This window comes from Macrosteles quadrilineatus, unplaced genomic scaffold, assembly GCF_028750875.1.
Source record: "Macrosteles quadrilineatus isolate MER2022 unplaced genomic scaffold, UCM_ALF_1.0 Scaffold_2__2_contigs__length_208266976, whole genome shotgun sequence".
Lineage (NCBI taxonomy): Eukaryota > Metazoa > Arthropoda > Insecta > Hemiptera > Cicadellidae > Macrosteles > Macrosteles quadrilineatus.
In genome coordinates this window covers 48017171-48035224 of record NW_026542595.1, presented here as the reverse complement: position 1 = coordinate 48035224, position 18054 = coordinate 48017171, and the positions used below count along the sequence as shown (strand labels likewise).

General features: G+C 33.6%; 1 protein-coding gene across 1 annotated transcript; it reads right to left on the bottom strand.

Moving 5' to 3' along the window:
• Nucleotides 1–2593: 2593 nt before the first annotated feature.
• On the bottom strand, nucleotides 2594–15943 carry LOC128986257 (high mobility group protein I-like). The gene is made up of 3 exons (XM_054406520.1): nucleotides 15884–15943; nucleotides 6126–6340; nucleotides 2594–3541 (listed from the first exon to the last, which is right to left on the bottom strand). Exons 2-3 carry the CDS (start codon nucleotides 6318–6320, stop codon nucleotides 3425–3427), a joined length of 312 nt encoding a protein of 103 aa, XP_054262495.1. The 5' UTR covers nucleotides 6321–6340; nucleotides 15884–15943; the 3' UTR covers nucleotides 2594–3424.
• Between the last annotated feature and the right edge of the window lie 2111 nt (nucleotides 15944–18054).

Below are 18054 nucleotides of genomic sequence, written 5' to 3'. Positions count from 1 at the left end.
AATTATTTATAAGATTACTTCGTCCTAAAAACCTTTTGTGGGTATTTTGCCTGGCGATTTTTGTAGAGTAAAATCGAGTTTTTGGAGTGTGTTGTTTGGAGTGGCGGTGTTTGTAGAGCCAGGGAGTGGCGAGCAACAAGTCTGTCTTATTTCGTGACTGCCTATAATTTTGAAAAAAAACAACTCTTTGCCAAGGTATTATTAATGCATTTTTAAAGCGGTTTGATTTCTTAAAATTCTTCTCTGAGATTCTTTCTCTGTAAAATTTAACGCCACCTAATATATTGTACAGTTACAATACTGTGTTGGAGTAGAGTAATTCACATAGTATATTGTTGTACTTTTTGAAGACGTTGTCTATTGCAATACTGAGCACATGTTAGCTGACAATAGAGATTCTGAAATGTAAATTGAAACACTTCTAATTCGTCCATTAGTTAGATACTAGTTTACATGTTGCTCGAATTCGAGCAATTGCAAAGTATTACAGGAGCTATTTCAAAACGAATAACGGTCATATTTACAATGAGTTTGAAAGAGTCAACTCAAAGATTGCCGGTGTGTAACTCAAACCATGTTTATCTTCGTTATTGATAAACCTAAAGCATTCCGACCGGTTTTCTCCTTCTCAAAATGCCTCGCTGTACAGGCAACACATATCATTGATAGAGGGCCAATTGAGAACGAAAAGTCGTTTTGGGGTAGTGTTAGGGCGCATTGGAGTATGTTTTCTTGTATGTATTCTTGAGGAGTATGTTTTATCTATGGTTAAGCCTATAGACGCGCCACTGATCGGTAGGTGCGGTCGTTATCACGATTGGGTACGCCTCTTGTCTATGTTTCGTTGTCGTCGCGTCGGAGACATTTAAAATAAAAAACAACAAATAAACAAATTATAGCTACAAAAAACAACGATAAATGCCCAAATTTCAGTTACAATCATGCTAACACGATCCGTCAAAGCGACACAAAACAACGATAAATACATAAATTTAAGATACAACCACACCAACACGATCCGTCTTGGAGGTTATGTTTACACAAACTCAAATAGTAAATAAATGTACTCAGTGCGTTTCATTGAATTTAAAAATAAATAACAACAATTAAATTATACAGCTGATCAAAATGTAAACAATTATGTTCTCCATGAGGATAACATAGGAACTTTAACAGCCACTGGGGCAGAGCCCAAAAGACTTTTTCAAAAATGTAAGGCCAGTTTGCAAATCTACGCGACACGCTCTTTCCAATGAGACGTCAATGGATAAAATCGGTTAAGAAATGGCGGAGGAGTTCAACCGACAAAGTTTCATGTAGCGTATTAATTATATAGATACCTAATGAAGTATTGTTAAATGTTGTTAACATTTCCTATTACACATTTAATTTTTATTATCAGCAAGTTTGTTTTTCTTTACCTCAAGTTTACCAAATACTAAATTGGAATGCTCGTTTTATGAGGTAAAGGGAAAATTGTCAGATAAATTGGTGGGGGGAGGGTAGGTTTAAATAGAAGGCAGCATAAATTGGGGGGGAGAACTACTCCTTTGGCTTGGGGGGGGGGGTTGGGCCTCTGGGTTTGGGGGGGATGGGCACCTCTGGTTATAGTACAGTAGAGTCCCGTTAGTCCGAAATGGTTGGGACCGGGCCCATTTCGGATTACCAAATATTTCGGATTAAACGTTTTTTTGGTTTTTTTTACTTTTTTAAAATTTTAGAAACAAATTTTTTTACTTTTTTGAAATTTTTGAAAATTTTTTTTATTTTTTGAAATTTTTTGGGATTGTTTTTTAGATTACTTAGACCTAGTGGCTGCAGCATTATCACTTCATAAAATCCATTTGTGATTTGGGGGGATTGTTATGTTTGTGTTGTGGAGGGTTCCCCTGGACGAAAATAAAAAATGTTAATAACAAAAATTGTGAAATATTTACTAAAATACTCAAAAAAAAGTCTATCTTGCCCGGCCGCTACAGAATACTTTGACGAGATACAGCTAACTGTGTTAAAAGTTTAATAAACAAAAATTTAAAAAAATTCCTAAATAATTTCAAAAAAATTTCAAGTTTTCAAAAAAATTTCAAAAGTTTTCAAAAAATTTCAAAAGTTCTAAAACAAATTTTAAAAGTTTTCAAAAAAATTTCAAAAGTTAAAAAAAAATCAAAATATTTTCAAAATTAAAAAAAAAAATCAAAAAATTTTCAAAAAAATTTTAAAAAATTCAAAAAAAATTTTTTTTAAATTTATTTTTTGGTTTTGGATTAAGCGGACTTTCGGATTACCGAAGTTTGGATTATCGGGACTCCACTGTAGTATGTTTTCTGTGCCCTAAGTCAAATTGTTTAGGTGAAATTGTTTTAATGCCAATCATTTGCACTTAGGCCTACAGATTCTGATTGAGGAACAAAATGATTTCTAGAAGTATAGTACAGACTATTTAATAATTTACATTTATTTGTACTCTATAAGTTTCTTGCTCCAAGTTTTGCTGTATAGCATTATGATTGTACAAAAATAAGGGTTGGATCACAATCAAATTGTAACCATTTCACTTGTATTGATTTCACAAGGTAAATCATTCACCACACTGTTGTGTTGCACTCAAAATTTATTTTCCACACAAATAATAAAGAATACATTTTACAATTATAAAAACTACTTAACTACATAAAAGCATCACTGAAAGTATATTCTTAATCCATGCCAATTGTTGGCTGATGTTTAAATTTTGGATTCTTTAACCAACAAAAATGTTACAAAAGAAGAGGTTTGGTAGTTTTAACAGGTAAGAACTAAGTTTATAATAGATAACAGGAATCATTAGCTAAAGAACACTCTTCTGTCCGTGGAATCAGAGATTTTTCTTTAGACAGCAGTGACAAGTAAAATTGGCATGGTCATGGTAGGCTATATGGTTGTTTTTTTAAGTAGGCTACCAGAGGGTTTAATAATCACACCTTAGAGTGCCTATTCAAATTTCAAGAAAATTCAATTACAAAAAAGAAGTATAATAGACTAAACTTAACATAATTCTCATATCACGGCAGAATGGCATGTTTAAAATTTCTACCATAAGCGTTGATGATAGGCTAATCAATGTTAGAAAAACCAGAGTAAAACCTGTTAGTTATTGTACTTGAACAATCTTCCAGAGTGAGAACTTTTTTGTACATTAAAACATTCAAGATGTAAAATTTGATGTGTTTACTTATAAATTAATACTGAACGAATGTCACACTAGTGAGACAAAAATACTAACCTAAAACCTAAATCCATACCTTCATTTACATTGAGAGCAATATTTGTCTAAACGGAATGTACCTTCTGTTTGGACTTAAATCACTATAGGAACATTGTAATCAATGACAGTATAATGAACTTCTCTCACAAACACTAAAGGAACACAGATTCACTTGTAGATTCACTCATCATCACCTTCGTCCTCATCTGCAGCATCGTCTTCTTCTTCTTCCTCTTCAGACTTCTCTTCCTTGTCCTTCTTGGGTCGTCCTCTGCCTTTACCAGAACTCGCCTTGGCCTAGTTAAACAGCTTCAGTTAGTAATCATCCCTTTCCTTTATTTTTATTTTATATGTCTAAAGCAGCAGTTCCCAAAAATCTTGGTGTGGAGACCCACCAACTTCTTGGAATTTATTTCACACCCACCTCTACCTTGGAATTTTTTTCCTGACCCACCTATAAATATTATTAATAGGATATTATGATTATTTACTATCATAAAATTTCTCAATAGCATCATGTACACTGAGAAACACACAACCAAATAAAAATTGGAGGATGATATTTTTGAAAATACAATATTTTTAATCCAAAACATTAATATTTGACAAACTTGTTGTTTAACAGGAAGTTTATATTAGCCTAACTAAGCCTTCCTGTTGATTTTATTTCTAAAACTCAATAATTATCATAGTACAATTTACCTCGTCAAGTAATCAAAATTTTGTAGATTTAATAACCTAGGTACATGTTTTGCTGTTAATACGGACGGCATTGTCAGTGTTACAAAACATCGTTGTCGCTGTCACATGCATACAAAATAATGAATGTTCTCTTTAACAGGAAAATACCAATATAGATAAGACGAAACAATAATTTAATTACTATTGATAGGCCTACCACACTACGCGGTCGGTCCTGGCTCAGGTAGAAGACTGCAGTGTCTACTTCTTGTTTTTGTCCACGTTATCATACTCACAACCACAACAGAAAGAACTGTAAGTTTTTCAGGGTGACTACTACATTCTGGATAAAAAATTCATGGACAATTCCCGTACATTTAAGGACACTTTGCCGTAACCTTTGTCGGTGTCATTAGGCCTACCGAATAATTTTCCTGATTTGTCAAACTGTATTAATCTTGTTATTCACTGTAGTTGTACGAGAGAGAAAAGTAAATAATGATAGATAAGAGTTAAAAATTACAAAATAGAAATTTATTGAAAGTAAACAAACATAGGCCTACCTATACTTTAGGTAGGCCTAAAGCTTTTATAGTGTAACAGAGAAACGCAATCATTGTCTCCTGCGATAGCGACAAATATCTCCATCCGTCACGTAAACTTCATAACATAGCTTATCCGATCCAGGCGGATTAATTTGGCATGATCCGCCCTGGCACAACGTTAGGTTCTCGACTACTTTTGAAAAAAAAAAATCTTTAATGCATATTGTTACTCAATTCTTAGTACAAAATCAAGGTATGGTAAGCGGCTATTAATAAGCAATAAGCACAGAGTAAGGTTATTGTATTTTCATTTGTAAAGTTAATATCGACACATAGCAATCATTAGTTGTTTATCTTGGGCTCAATTACATTTTCTTAATATATTTTACAGCTCTTTCAAGAATCAAAATACCCAGGCCTAAGCCTAATTATTTAGGAGGGCCTATATAAACTGAGTAACAAACAATGAGGTTATAATAGCAGCAAAGTTACTATCATCATTCTAGTTCATAAGATTTTGATTGCTTAAAGCATACAACTCAATAAATAAATATATGGGAAACAAAAAACATTGAAACCTGAATAGCCAACAATATAAGACAAAGATACAGAAAATGCAATGACATAATTTGAAACCAAGCAGGCCTTATAAAAGGGGTTAACTTACAAAATAAGACTGTAGATTATTTACATGTTTAATATGAAACCATAAACAGTTTTATGGCACTAGGCACTGGCCGCGGCAAATTGAATCTTCAAGCCAAAAGTACAAGTAAGAAGTGAAATTTAACAGCCATTATAAAGCTATTATTTTCATGATAAAATAGGTTTGGGATCTAATAATAATACCCTAGTAATAAAAAAAGAAGTTGTAAATGAATAAAAGTGATATAACTTTTATGAGCTAGCTGCTGAGTCAACAGTTCTTAGAAGTACTTGACTTGACCCTTGATTGTCGTGATAAAATATTAATGGGTTTGAGATTGTTAATGGGATTTTTATTGCATAATTACTCTAGTAATAAATTATGAAAATGTAAACAAACATCTGATAAACCTTTTATGTGCTCCTAACCAACTAGCGATCAATAAAATTATGGCCCATTAAAAATTTAAGGACATTGTCTGGCATTTAAGGACAATTCCCGTACATTTCATGGCCAATAAAAATTTAAGTACAATTCCCGGTTTTCCCGGATTTCCCGGTTGGTAGACACCCTGTTTTGCAATATAATTTTTATGAAGAAAAGTGAAGTAAAACAATTTTGTTTAGGACTCTAGTTCTAGCCTGGAATTGTTTTACACATTACTTCAGGCTAGTCCTAGTTAGTTGCGGCATTGTCACGTAGATAAAATCCAATATTATAATGATTGGCGGGATTTGAGCTCGGGACCTTTGGCACCGAAGCCCCGCGTTCTAAGACCAGCTCGCTCCCCAAGAAAACTGCACTGAGAAGATAGAAACTTGCAACTGAAATAGACACCAGTAACAAGACTCTTCCTAAAAATAGTCTCGGTTGATAAAAATATTGTACTATGGGAAATGCTTCGCTGTACACACAACACAGGTCAATGCCAGAGGGCCAATCGTGAAAGAAGTCATCTCTATCAATGCAAAAACAAAAGGTTATTTTATAATAAATTTCCCACATTTACCTTAGGTTTTGCAGCAGCTGATGTTCCTTTTTTGGGTCTTCCCCTTCCTCTTTTAGCCGGAGCTTCACCATCTTCCTTTTTTGCCGCTGATTTTTCAACTGCAGGTTTAGCCCTTTTCTCGGCCTTCTTTGCTTCTTCAGATTTAGGCGGACGACCCCGGCCTTTCTTCTCAACAACTACTCCGTCGTCAGACATATTAGTGACAAATGGATGACCTAAAAAGGATGAACAAATTAATAGCTGGGTAGCTGAGTGGTAACAGTGCTAAACTAGTTAGGTTATCAGAAGTTTGCCTGTTTGATCTTGTGAAAAAGTTAAATATGGGTTTGATCATTGGGCTTTCAATGAATGGCCCTGGCTAAAGAACACTGATCTTATGCAGTAACAAAAATATCATGTCACTTTTCCAACACCTGCCTTCACAAAATACCCACCCAGGTCTGTCGGCATCTTAAAAGCTAATCTAATTTAACACCTTAATAGAGTAATCCGATCCAATCGCAGTTCAGATCAGACAATCATAGTAGGCAGTTCAGATTACCAATTTGTTCAGATTTTCAAACATAACCTAGAAATAACTAAAGCTGGGTTTTCCTAGGCGTGGAAGCGGAGAGAGGAACGCGAAGAGCGGACTCCACTTGTCTTTTAGGCAATTTAATGTCTCAGCTGTTTTGCTAGAAGCGGAGCGGGACGCTACATTAATCGCTTTTCCGCCCTCCGCTCTCCAAGCTCCTCTTCTGCGTCTAGGAAAACCCGGCGTAATAGACACATGATTAGGTCTAAGAGTATTTAAAATACAGTTATAGGATACACTAAATAAAATCAAAACAAATGTTTTGTACTTAGGTATTTTTGGTACATTACTGTAGTTTGTTTTTTGAAAAAATAACTCATGTAAAGTTTATGCATTGGAAACAAACAAAACACTGACTGGCACAGCGCATTATCTCATTCCTCCACTGGGCGCTGACTGTTAAGCCCGCAAAATTGTAAAACATCTGTTGTCTCTGTGCTAATTCAATATATTTTAAAACCCTCAGGAGTAGTTCGGATTTCTGACGTTCGGATTTTCGACACTACTGTATTACATACGAGTAGCCTGCACAAAGTAATAGCCTATTATGGTTTCTCTTAAAATGTCTGTTGTTTATTTAAATTCCCAATTTAAATAAACATTAGATTTAACGAGTGCTTAGGTTTGCTGCTACGGGGAAGGTAGCCTAAAAAGTGTTTTTTGACCATATGTCAATAGTATAGAATGAAATAAATAAATTTGCCAAATTTTATCAACATATATCCATAAGCAAGTAAACTACAACAGTAGTTGTATATATTTTCTCAACTAAGATATTTTCATATTTTCTTTTAAATATTTTCTCATATATTTTCTCCATAAGAATAACATTGGAATTTTAAATTACATTTTTTTTTTCTCCGTGACCGGCATAAAACAGAGCTTCAATATACTAAATTATTTCTTTTTTTAAGCTCTACAAAATGGTTAAGAAAGAAATCTCAAAAAATTTTTACTTTTAGGGTTAAAAATTGTAAAAATCCATTTTCACCCCATAAAACCCCCCATAATCCCCTGTTCCCATGGTCCGATTATGCTGGTTCGCGAACTCGTTTGAATAAACGTAGTTTACACGTTTGTACCAAATTTCATCAAAATCGGATCATATTTGCTCGAGTTATCGCGCTAACGGACACATATATAAATATATGAATTTGAACGAATGGTGATTTTGGCCCCTGGGGACCTCAAAACGAAAAAGTAAATCAGTCCCGGGTCTAGGTCTTACCATGAGACCTACGGTAATAGCTTATTCCCTATATGGGAAATTCGCTAAAAGACCAATGTAAGAAAAAATATTCATATTGATTCAACTAAAAATTTCAAAATGGCTGCAATTTTAATTTGTTAAACGTAAATAACTCAACAACGGCTAATTTTATGAAAAAATGTCAAGAACACTATTATTTAGCATTTTTAGCGAATTTCCCATATAGGGAATAAGCTATTACCGTAGTACTCATGGTAAGACCTGGACGCGGGACGGATTTTTTGTTGTTGTTTTGATGTCCTTAGAGGCCAAAAACACCATCCGTTCAAATTCATATATACAGGGTGTCACAAAAAAGTGTGATGGGCTATACAGGACCTAATTCTACATGCAAAAATAAGTCAAAAATGAAGGATAAGATTTTTTGGATTTCGGCTTAGTTTAGCCGTAATCCGCCATTTTGTTTTTTGGGGAAAATATTTATTATTTCAAAATCCCTTTGAGATATTTTTACGAAACTTGGCAAAATTGTTTACACTATAGTAAGTAACATTTATAAAAAAAACTATTATTTTAACTTTCCAAATTTCAAAATGGCGGCCGTTTGAATTTTTTAATGCCAAATTTCATGAAAACCGGTACCTAAATCAAAACTTTGTAAGACACAAAAGTTTTAGTATTTATTATGACAAATCCAACAAAACAAAAATGAATAAAATCGGTTCATAAATAAAGAAGCTGTGTTTATTTTAGTAATTTAGACTGAAATTATTAATATTAAAATGTATTAAATGTAATGTAATAATTTATGTAACGTATTAAGTAATTTCAGTCTAAATTACTAAAATGAACACAGCTTCTTTATTTATAAACCGATTTTATTCATTTTTGTTTTGTTGGATTTGTTATAATAAATACTAAAACTTTTGTGTCTTACAAAATTTTGATTTAGGTACCGGTTTTCATGAAATTTGGCATTAAAAAATTCAAACGGCCGCCATTTTGAAATTTGGAAAGTTAAAATAATATTTTTTTTTTATAAATGTTACTTACTATAGTGTAAAAATTTTTGCCAAGTTTCGTTAAAATATCTCAAAGGGATTTTGAAATAGGCCTAATAAATATTTTTCCCAAAAAACAAAATGGCGGATTACGGCTAAACTAAGCCGAAATCCAAAAAATTTTATTCTTCATTTTTGACTTATTTTTGCATGTAGAATTAGGTCCTGTATAGCCCATCTCACTTTTTTGTGACACCATGTATATATTTTTATATTTATATATATATAAATAAAGATTAAACATTAATAAACTTAGTACCCAAGTAAAATTATCTATTAAAATATTTACTGACTATAGTTTCGCCTCTAAGGCCATTTTCAAAGACTTTGAAAATATAGTATTTTATTTATATATATAGTAGCCCTATTTTATATATAGTAAAATATTTATATATAGTAGCCCTATTATTTATTTTATATATATATATATATATAGTAGCCCTATTTTTCTATCTTGCATATATATATATGTGTGTGTCCGTTAGCATGATAACTCGAGCAAAAATGATCCGATTTTGATGAAATTTGGTACAAAAGTGTAAACCTACGTTTAATCGAACGAGTTCGCGATCCAGCATGATCGGACCATGGGAACGGGGGTTTTATGGGGTAAAAATAGGTTTTTCCCATTTTTGACCCAAAAACCATAAAATTTAGCAATTTCTTTCCAAACCATTTTGTAGAGCTTAAAAAAAAACAAATAATTTAGTATATTGAAGCGTTATTATGTGCCTAATGGTTACGGAGAGAATTCCAAAAACTTGTGAATTTAAAATTCCCATGTTATTCTTATGGAGAATAAGTAAACTGTTGTAGTTTGCTTGTTTATGAACATATTTTGATCAAATTTGGAAAATGTTTTTATTTCTTACTAACTATTAAAATTTTACAAAAAAAAAACAGTTGTACCCTCCCTGATGCAGCAAACCTAAGTACTTGTTAAACTAATTCTATTTAAATAGGGAATAAATGTTATATTTTTAAGAAGACATTTCAGTGTAAATCCAATCAGTCAAATGGAAATTCGCTTAGTCTGCAGGTTTGCTGCGGCGGGGGTATTAATTCCCTATCAGACGATACCAAGTTCAAAAAGATTGAATAAGAAATAGCCGAAATATTAAGATTTTTAGTTGTAAAATGGGGCAAACCTGACCTTATATTATTAGTTTCTGCCTTATTCTACCCCATTTTAAAACGTTTTTATTAGCTCGCTTTCTTGTCCGGTACAAATTTTGCAATCAATTTTATACTAACTTCCCGATGAGCTTGAGACTTGAAACTTGAAACATAGCTCACAAATGGAAGACAATGCAATATTATATCATTTAATTTTCATATTTCCCTTGGGCTACGCCCCACGGGCTTGTTTTTATAAACTCGCTTTCTTGAAAATTTTGATACTTCCCGATGAGCTAGAGACTTGAAACTTGAGACATAGCTCACAAATGGATAACAATGCAATATTATATCATTTAATTTTCATATTTCCCTTGGGCTACGCCCCATGGGCTTGTTTTTATTAGCTCACTTTCCTACAAATTGTGATATCAATTTTAAACGAAGTTCCCGATGAGCTAGAGACTTGAAATTTGAAACATAGCTCACAAGTGGATGACAATGCAATATTATAGCATTTAATTTTCATATTTCCCTTGGGCTACGCCCTACTGGCTTCCAAATTTTTCATGTTTACATTTTGAAAGAATGTAAATATATCAATTAATTAAAGTCAGCTGTAAATACTTAAATTTGACAGTTCAAAAAGCAGAGGTTAAGAGGTACAGGTTCTGCTCCCAAGAGATTCTTTATACAAATAAACATTTCAAAATAAATATAAACAATCTGATTGCAGATATAAAGGTGTTTCTTAATAATGTCATTTGTTATTTATTTAATATTCTATAAAGTAAACAATAAACGATTGATATATTTATAGTTAGTAGGTAGGCCATACATTCAATCTAATACATAATTATATGAAAAGAAACTCAAATAAACCTTAGATTTCCCACATGCATCTGTCCTAATCTGATATAGATGCATGAAATAGATTTAACATCCACACATTAAAAACTAAAAAGTAGAAAATAATTTATAAATAAAAAACTTTTTTAAAACAAAACGTTTTTAAATGCACTAAAAAGTAGAAAATAATTTATAAATATGTGGAGAGTATAAATACTTGTAAGATTTAAAACGAAAAACGTGGGGTGCATGCAGTTGATAATAATACATTAGTTCAATAGGTGAAGGTAATTGTAAATTATCTATTGCATGCACCCCACGTTTTTCGTTTTAAATCTTACAAGTATTTATACTCTCCACATATTTATAAATTATTTTCTACTTTTTAGTGCATTTAAAAACGTTTTGTTTTAAAAAAGTTTTTTATTTATAAATTATTACAACTAAAAATCGTAATATTTCAGCTATTTCTTATTCAATCTTTTTGAACTTGGTATCGTCTGATAGGGAATTGAAAATGCTAAATAAAAGTATTCTTGACATTTTTTTCATAAAATTAGCTATTTTTGAGTACCAGTACCTAATTTACGTTTAAAAAATTAAAATGGGCGCCATTTTTAAATTTGAAGTTGAATCAATATGAATATTTTTTCTAACATTGCTTTTTTCTACCTTAACCTACATACCAAGTTTTATAAAGATCGGTTGACAAAATTAAAAAATAAAAATTATTATGTAAAAAACACAAAATGGCGGATGTCTGGTTTAACGAAGTTGTGTGAGCCAGTCACAGATTGCGCTAGTGTCTAAAACTCTATTTTGTACCTTATTTTTCGTTACTGACATAGTCGCTGGGTCACAACAGATGCTACAGCTCATTAATAAGCCATTCCATCAGTTTGACTTGGTAAAAACCATCATGCGCAATCTGTAGGTGGGTCACATCAACTAGAACCTACTGGCGAAGTTAACACGCTCAGTAGAAACTCACCCTGTATAGATATATATGAATCTAAACAGATGGAGTTTTTGGCCTTTAGGGACCTCAAAATGAAAAATTAAATCGGTCTCGGGTCCAGGTCTTACCATGAGTACTACAGTAATAGCTTATTCCCTATGCGAAATTCGCTAAAAGTAGAAAATGATATATAAATAAAAATACTTTTTAATAATGTCATGTTTTTGAAAGCACTAAAAAGTAGAAAATAATTTATTAATATGTGGAGAGACTAAATACTTGTAAGATTTAAAACTTAAAACGTGGGGTGCATGCTTATTTAAAATATCTTCACGAAAATAATTGTAAATTGGCATGCGCCCCACGTTTTTCGTTTTAAATCTTACAAGTAGCCTATTTAGTCTCTCCACATGTTTATAAATTATTTTCTACTAATATCTTCACAAAGATAATTGTAAATTGGCATGCGCCCCACGTTTTTCGTTTTAAATCTTACAAGTATTTAGTTTCTCCCCATATTTATAAATTATTTTCTACTTTTTAGTGCGATTAAAAAGGTGACATTTAAAAAAAGTATTTTTATTTATAAATTGTTGTACCTTAAACCACTACTGTAACTTATTATGATGTTAAGCTTCGTAGTCACTTTTCAATGATTTTTACACAAATATTGCAAGTAGGTACTTTCAGAATAAATAGCAAATGCTGGAGCTGGAATTACCGTACGCCAGACCAATAAATTTAATATCTCATGGGTGAAATAAAAATATTGGTAGTGAACTGTCTAAAAATATAAAACGCCCGTGGAAGGGGAGGCAGAAATATGTCAAAACCACAACCCTTCCTGCGACCCGCCACACAGACTTAGACGGCTGCTCTAACTTACTGACCTTGGACGTTAGTCAAGGGCATTAGGCTAACTGTATTTCAGAACTCACTAATGATGATGGGGGGGGGGGGGGGGGTAGATCTTTGGTTTTAACTTTGATATTGAACTGTAGGCAGTTTTGAGATATGAATTTGCCAAATTTTAATTTTTTTTATATCAAGAATGGTCAATTTTATGCCTCTCCAAAAGGCTTGTCCCACACCCCTCAGGCAATTTTATGCCTCTCCAAAAGGCTTGTCCCACACCCCTCAGGCCGGCCCTACTAATAGTCCAGTCAATGAATGATCCAAAAGTAGGTGTAGAGTGCGTGAGCAGGTAACTAAGCGATTCCTTCAGAAACTTGTTCAGGGGGCTTAGGGTGTTAACATACCAAAAGTCCTGACTCCTAGGTGGTGAGCCAGGGGGTGGAGGGGGGAAAAAGGGGGGAAAAGGTACGCATTTAGGGTTTTTTGATTATATCTCGAAAACTATCAACTTTTTGTATACTATAGTAAATTATAAAATTGAAGAAGATTAAATTTTCTACAAGAAAAGTATATAATGTGTTTATTTTGGTTCAACAGATTACGAGTTATAACTTATTTAATTGATATCTTATTGAAATACTCCTTCCATAAGAAATACATGTAAATTAGTATGCGAAATGGGGCGAATCCTATCCGCCCAAAGGAAATATAACTGATATTCTGGAAATCTTGACAAAATTTCCAGTAATTTGACACTTTAATCATGAAATTTTGTCAAAAATTAAAGCGAGGGTGAGTGTTTAAAAATGGGATGATTTAAGGTTTTTTTTATATTTCCAATAAAAAAACACCAAAACTCGACATTTTGTTACCTCGCCCTCGCCTTAATTTTGGATCAATTTTAATGATTAAAGTGTCAAATTACTGGAAATTTTGTCAAGATTTCCAGAATATCATTTATATTTCCATTGGGCGGATAGGATTCACCCCATTTCGCATACTAATTTACACGTATTTCTTATGGAAGAAGATTTTAATAAGATATCAATTAAATAAGTTATAACTCGTAATCTGTTGAACCAAAATAAACACATTATACACTTTTCTTGTAGCAAATTTAATCTTCTTTAATTTTATAATTTACTATAGTATACCAAAAGTTGATAGTTTTCGAGATATAATCAAAAAACCCAAAATGCGTACCTTTCTCCCCCCCCTTTTTCCCCCCTCCACCCCCTGGCTCACCACCTAGGAGTCAGGACTTTTGGTATGTTAACACCCTAAGCCCCCTGAACAAGTTTCTGAAGGAATCGCTTAGTTACCTGCTCACGCACTCTACACCTCATTCCTTGACTGGACTATAAGTATGGATTAACTTATGTAAGGTAAGGTTAGATTAGATTACTTAGATTAGGTTAAATTAATTTAGTTTTGATTATATTTAATTTGGTTTACTCAAAAATGGGTAATTTTTCGCACTTTGCCATTTTTATATTACCTACGATTTTCGGTAATTCTGAGCAATTACTTGTGGTCAACCCCAAACGTTTTCATATTTCACTACGGTCATAAGGTAGTTCTCAGAAAACAAGAAACATATAATTCAAGCCCCGCAAGGCTATCGTACAGGTTGCCGAGCGATAAGAAGGTTCAAAGTCCATGCGATAAAAGTGGCTTGCGGGAGACCAGTTTTGGCAGTACCGTTATGTTAGGTTAGGTTCGGTTAGGTTACAACGGGGAACCATCACAACAGAACACTGATCATGTTGCTGCTGACTCGGATGAGGACGTCGAACCTGGCGATTACTGAGGTAATTTCTATTTGTATATAGAATATTAACTTTCCGGTGCATAAATTATGTTTTTTTTTTAACATAAGTTAGGCCTACATCTCTGCATTAAGATCGTGGTAAAATATGAAAAAGTTTGGGGATGACCAAGTAATTGCTCAGAATTACCCGATTTTCAAACCGGGTTTTCTGGGTAAAAACGGCATTTGCCAAAAGAGTATTTGAAACGGACTAATAAGTTAAGTTAATAAGAAAAACACATTTTAACTTAGGATTTTAAAAAAATTCAAATTTTCTAGCCCCAATTTAATTAAGTTATTGTTTTCTAGCGCTTTTCCCGATGTTCAATCGTGATTTTCGGGGTTAAATAACTTAGGCCTAACTTAAGTCACTTAGGCGTTTTCCCCAAAATTGTCAAAGATATGTAAAAAGTGCTTAAAATAGACTAATTTTGGTAAGTAGATAAGTAACGTAAAAAAATGCAATAGCATAGAACATAACTTAAGTAGTATAGGCTAGCCTAAGTTAAGTTCAGTATTACCCAAATGTATTAACTTATAAGCTGGAAGTTCACTTGCCCCGGGCGTACACATGCCCCACTTGACCTTAACTTAAGACATTTAAATAATTTAGTTACCTAAGTTAAGTGCATCGTAATAATGGATTTTTTACAAAACTAATTTAATAACTACTTAAGGCCTATGCCTAAATAATTTTCTTACATCGGTTAATTTTAAAAGGCTATAAGTTAGGCCTTAATGAGTGAAAATGGCCATTGGCCTAGGCTAACTTTTTTTTAAACTGAGGATCAACCTAAGTAACAATCCAGTATTTGGTCTAGAATTTTTTGTAGAGCCATACACCTACCCCAGGATTGATCCCTCAGGATCTGACACGTAAAAATCGGAAATGGCCACTTTAAGCAGAATAAAGAGTGAGCCTTGAACTAACTTGTGCAAATTGCATTATAGGTCTAATACCTTTCAAAGTTAATAAAAATAAATTAAGGACGCGGTAACAGCATAAAATCAAATAAAATAAACAAGATTAAATAACCGAGGTCGATAAAAATCGTACATAGCAATGTTCAGAACGAAATTTTTAAATATTAAACTTGACAAATCTGGACAAGGTATGCGTTCCTATAATGAAAATGGACGCCAAGCTAAGAAATTAATAGCCCTAGCTTGACTTAGTATTGATTATAGAACAGTACAAAGAAACAGAATAATATCAAGACAATTTCTGAAATAACTTTAAATACCAAATCACCAAAAGAAAATTTGCACGCATACCACAAAAATCATTCTATTTGCAAATAAATTTTAATAGGAAAATGAATTACCTGAAAATTCCGAAATGTACACAACAGGCGCCAGGAGTGGAGTATGCCACCGGTACGCATGCAGGCAACCTCACGGAAAAAATGTTGCTCACGTATGAAGGAAAAAATACTGCATAGGGCCTACATATAATAATACTGTGGGCTGGAATAGTTCTTTTTACAATTTCCACACAACAAAAAAGTGTTTAAATAGTTGTTTATTTATCCGTAGAAATTAAAGTAAACTTATCAAACCTTAAGAACCGTTTGGAAAAGAATCATTATGTAACATTACTATCTTTTTCCCCCCTTTCTTGTGCCTAACAGGCAAGACTTGGCATAACAGCCATGAACCTACTTGGGTAATGAAATATTTACTTATCTTGTTATTAATTTCTTCTGTGGTTGCCTGGGCTGGTTATCTTACTATAATATTATAAATCTGAAAGTTTGTGAGTTTGTGTGTATGTTTGTGTGTGTGTTGCTCAATCACGCATAAACTACTGGACGGATTGGGCTGAAATTTGGCATGATCATAGCTCACATTCCCGATTAACATTAAAGCATATTCTTATCTCAAAATTCCTTTCGGGCTCCGCCCCAGTGGCTCTGTAGTTCCCCATGTTAACCTTATGATTTTTCATATTTAAAAGGAATTAATGAATCTTAACAGCTGTTTCAACCACTGAGCTAAAATTATAACTGGAGGTAGCACTGCCATGGCAGAAGTCTGTCAAAAGCGTGTCGCTGATTTTGTTAGGTTGGTATAGCAGTAAGTTTTCTTATCATAGCAATGACATGGCTTCTTATAACTAGGTTAATATAGCAGTGAGTATTTTTGTCATACTTGAATACTTTTAATACTTTAATAATTTTCTTTGAAATGGCGACCATACAAAGTAGGTATTTTAAGCCAAGTATAATAATAGTTATAGCAATAATATGGCTTCTTATGACACCAGACTCACGCAAACATGGCGGCTGGCGACACGCATCTTTGACATTCAGTGCTACCTCCAGTTAGAATTATAGCTCAGTGGTTTCAACTAAACAAGTTGGTTCTGTTCTATGATGTTCAATAGCATCAAAGTTACAAGGATTACCAACAGGGTGCAGCACTATTATTTTTTTTATGACAACAGCTAATTAAGGTGAGTGAGCGTAGCGAACGAACTTCAACCTGGAGGCGAGTTAGCGTAGCGAACGAGCATACCTGAAGGCAAGTGAGCGCAGCGAACGAGCTCCAACCTAAAGGTGAGTGAGCGTAGCGAACGAACTTAAACCAGGACGTGAATGAGCCATGCGAATACTTATGAAGTTAAACGGGGCAAAGCCCGCGGGTACAGCTAGTTTTTTCATCTTTTAAACCTGAGAACATATATATATATATATATATATATATATATTATATTTATAAATATTTATCTTGTAACTTGCCACTCGTGTGTTATTGATTGTAAAAATGGTATGAATAAACAAATAAATAAACATATATTGGTTGTTAGTGACTTATTTATGTTAAGAGTAGTTTTAGTGTTTCTTTGTATGTTTTAGTGTTTCATGTAAAAGAGGGATTAAACATACTCCTATGTTTAATGGTTTAATCTATGATATAAATCTAAAGGATGGTTTTAACAGAATTAAGGGTTAGGGTGCATTTTGTGACATAATGGCCAAGTCACTGCCTGGATACATTTTGGGGGGAAAATACATAGGTACAATACAAATGTATTTTCCTTCCACCATGGTCTGGATATGCTCCTGATTTGATATTATTGTTGCTTTTGTTGTCTCGTCTTTTGACATTTCTTGGGCTACCGAGTACCGATAAAACCTTAGGCCCTGTACACATGAGGGTGGTAGCCGCCGCGGTTGCTATTGCGCGGGAACGCGGCGGTTGAAAGTACAAGAAGCAAATGGGACCGTTCACATGCGACCACCCACTTTCAATCAACCGCAACAAACCGCGGCGTTGGAATGTGCAGAATCCGCGGCGGTTGTAGATTTCCATTCGACTGCCGTTGATTCGCCGCGGTCGACTGCAGTTACTAGGATCAGCGACATCTGCGCGCTCGCCCTACGGATATCGCTCTCTGTGCGTTGGTGTAGTGTGTAGCTGTAGCTGTACTGTAGCTGTAGTCGATGTGGTGTAAGTTTAAACACAGAGGATACGCGTCCGGTAACCAGACGTG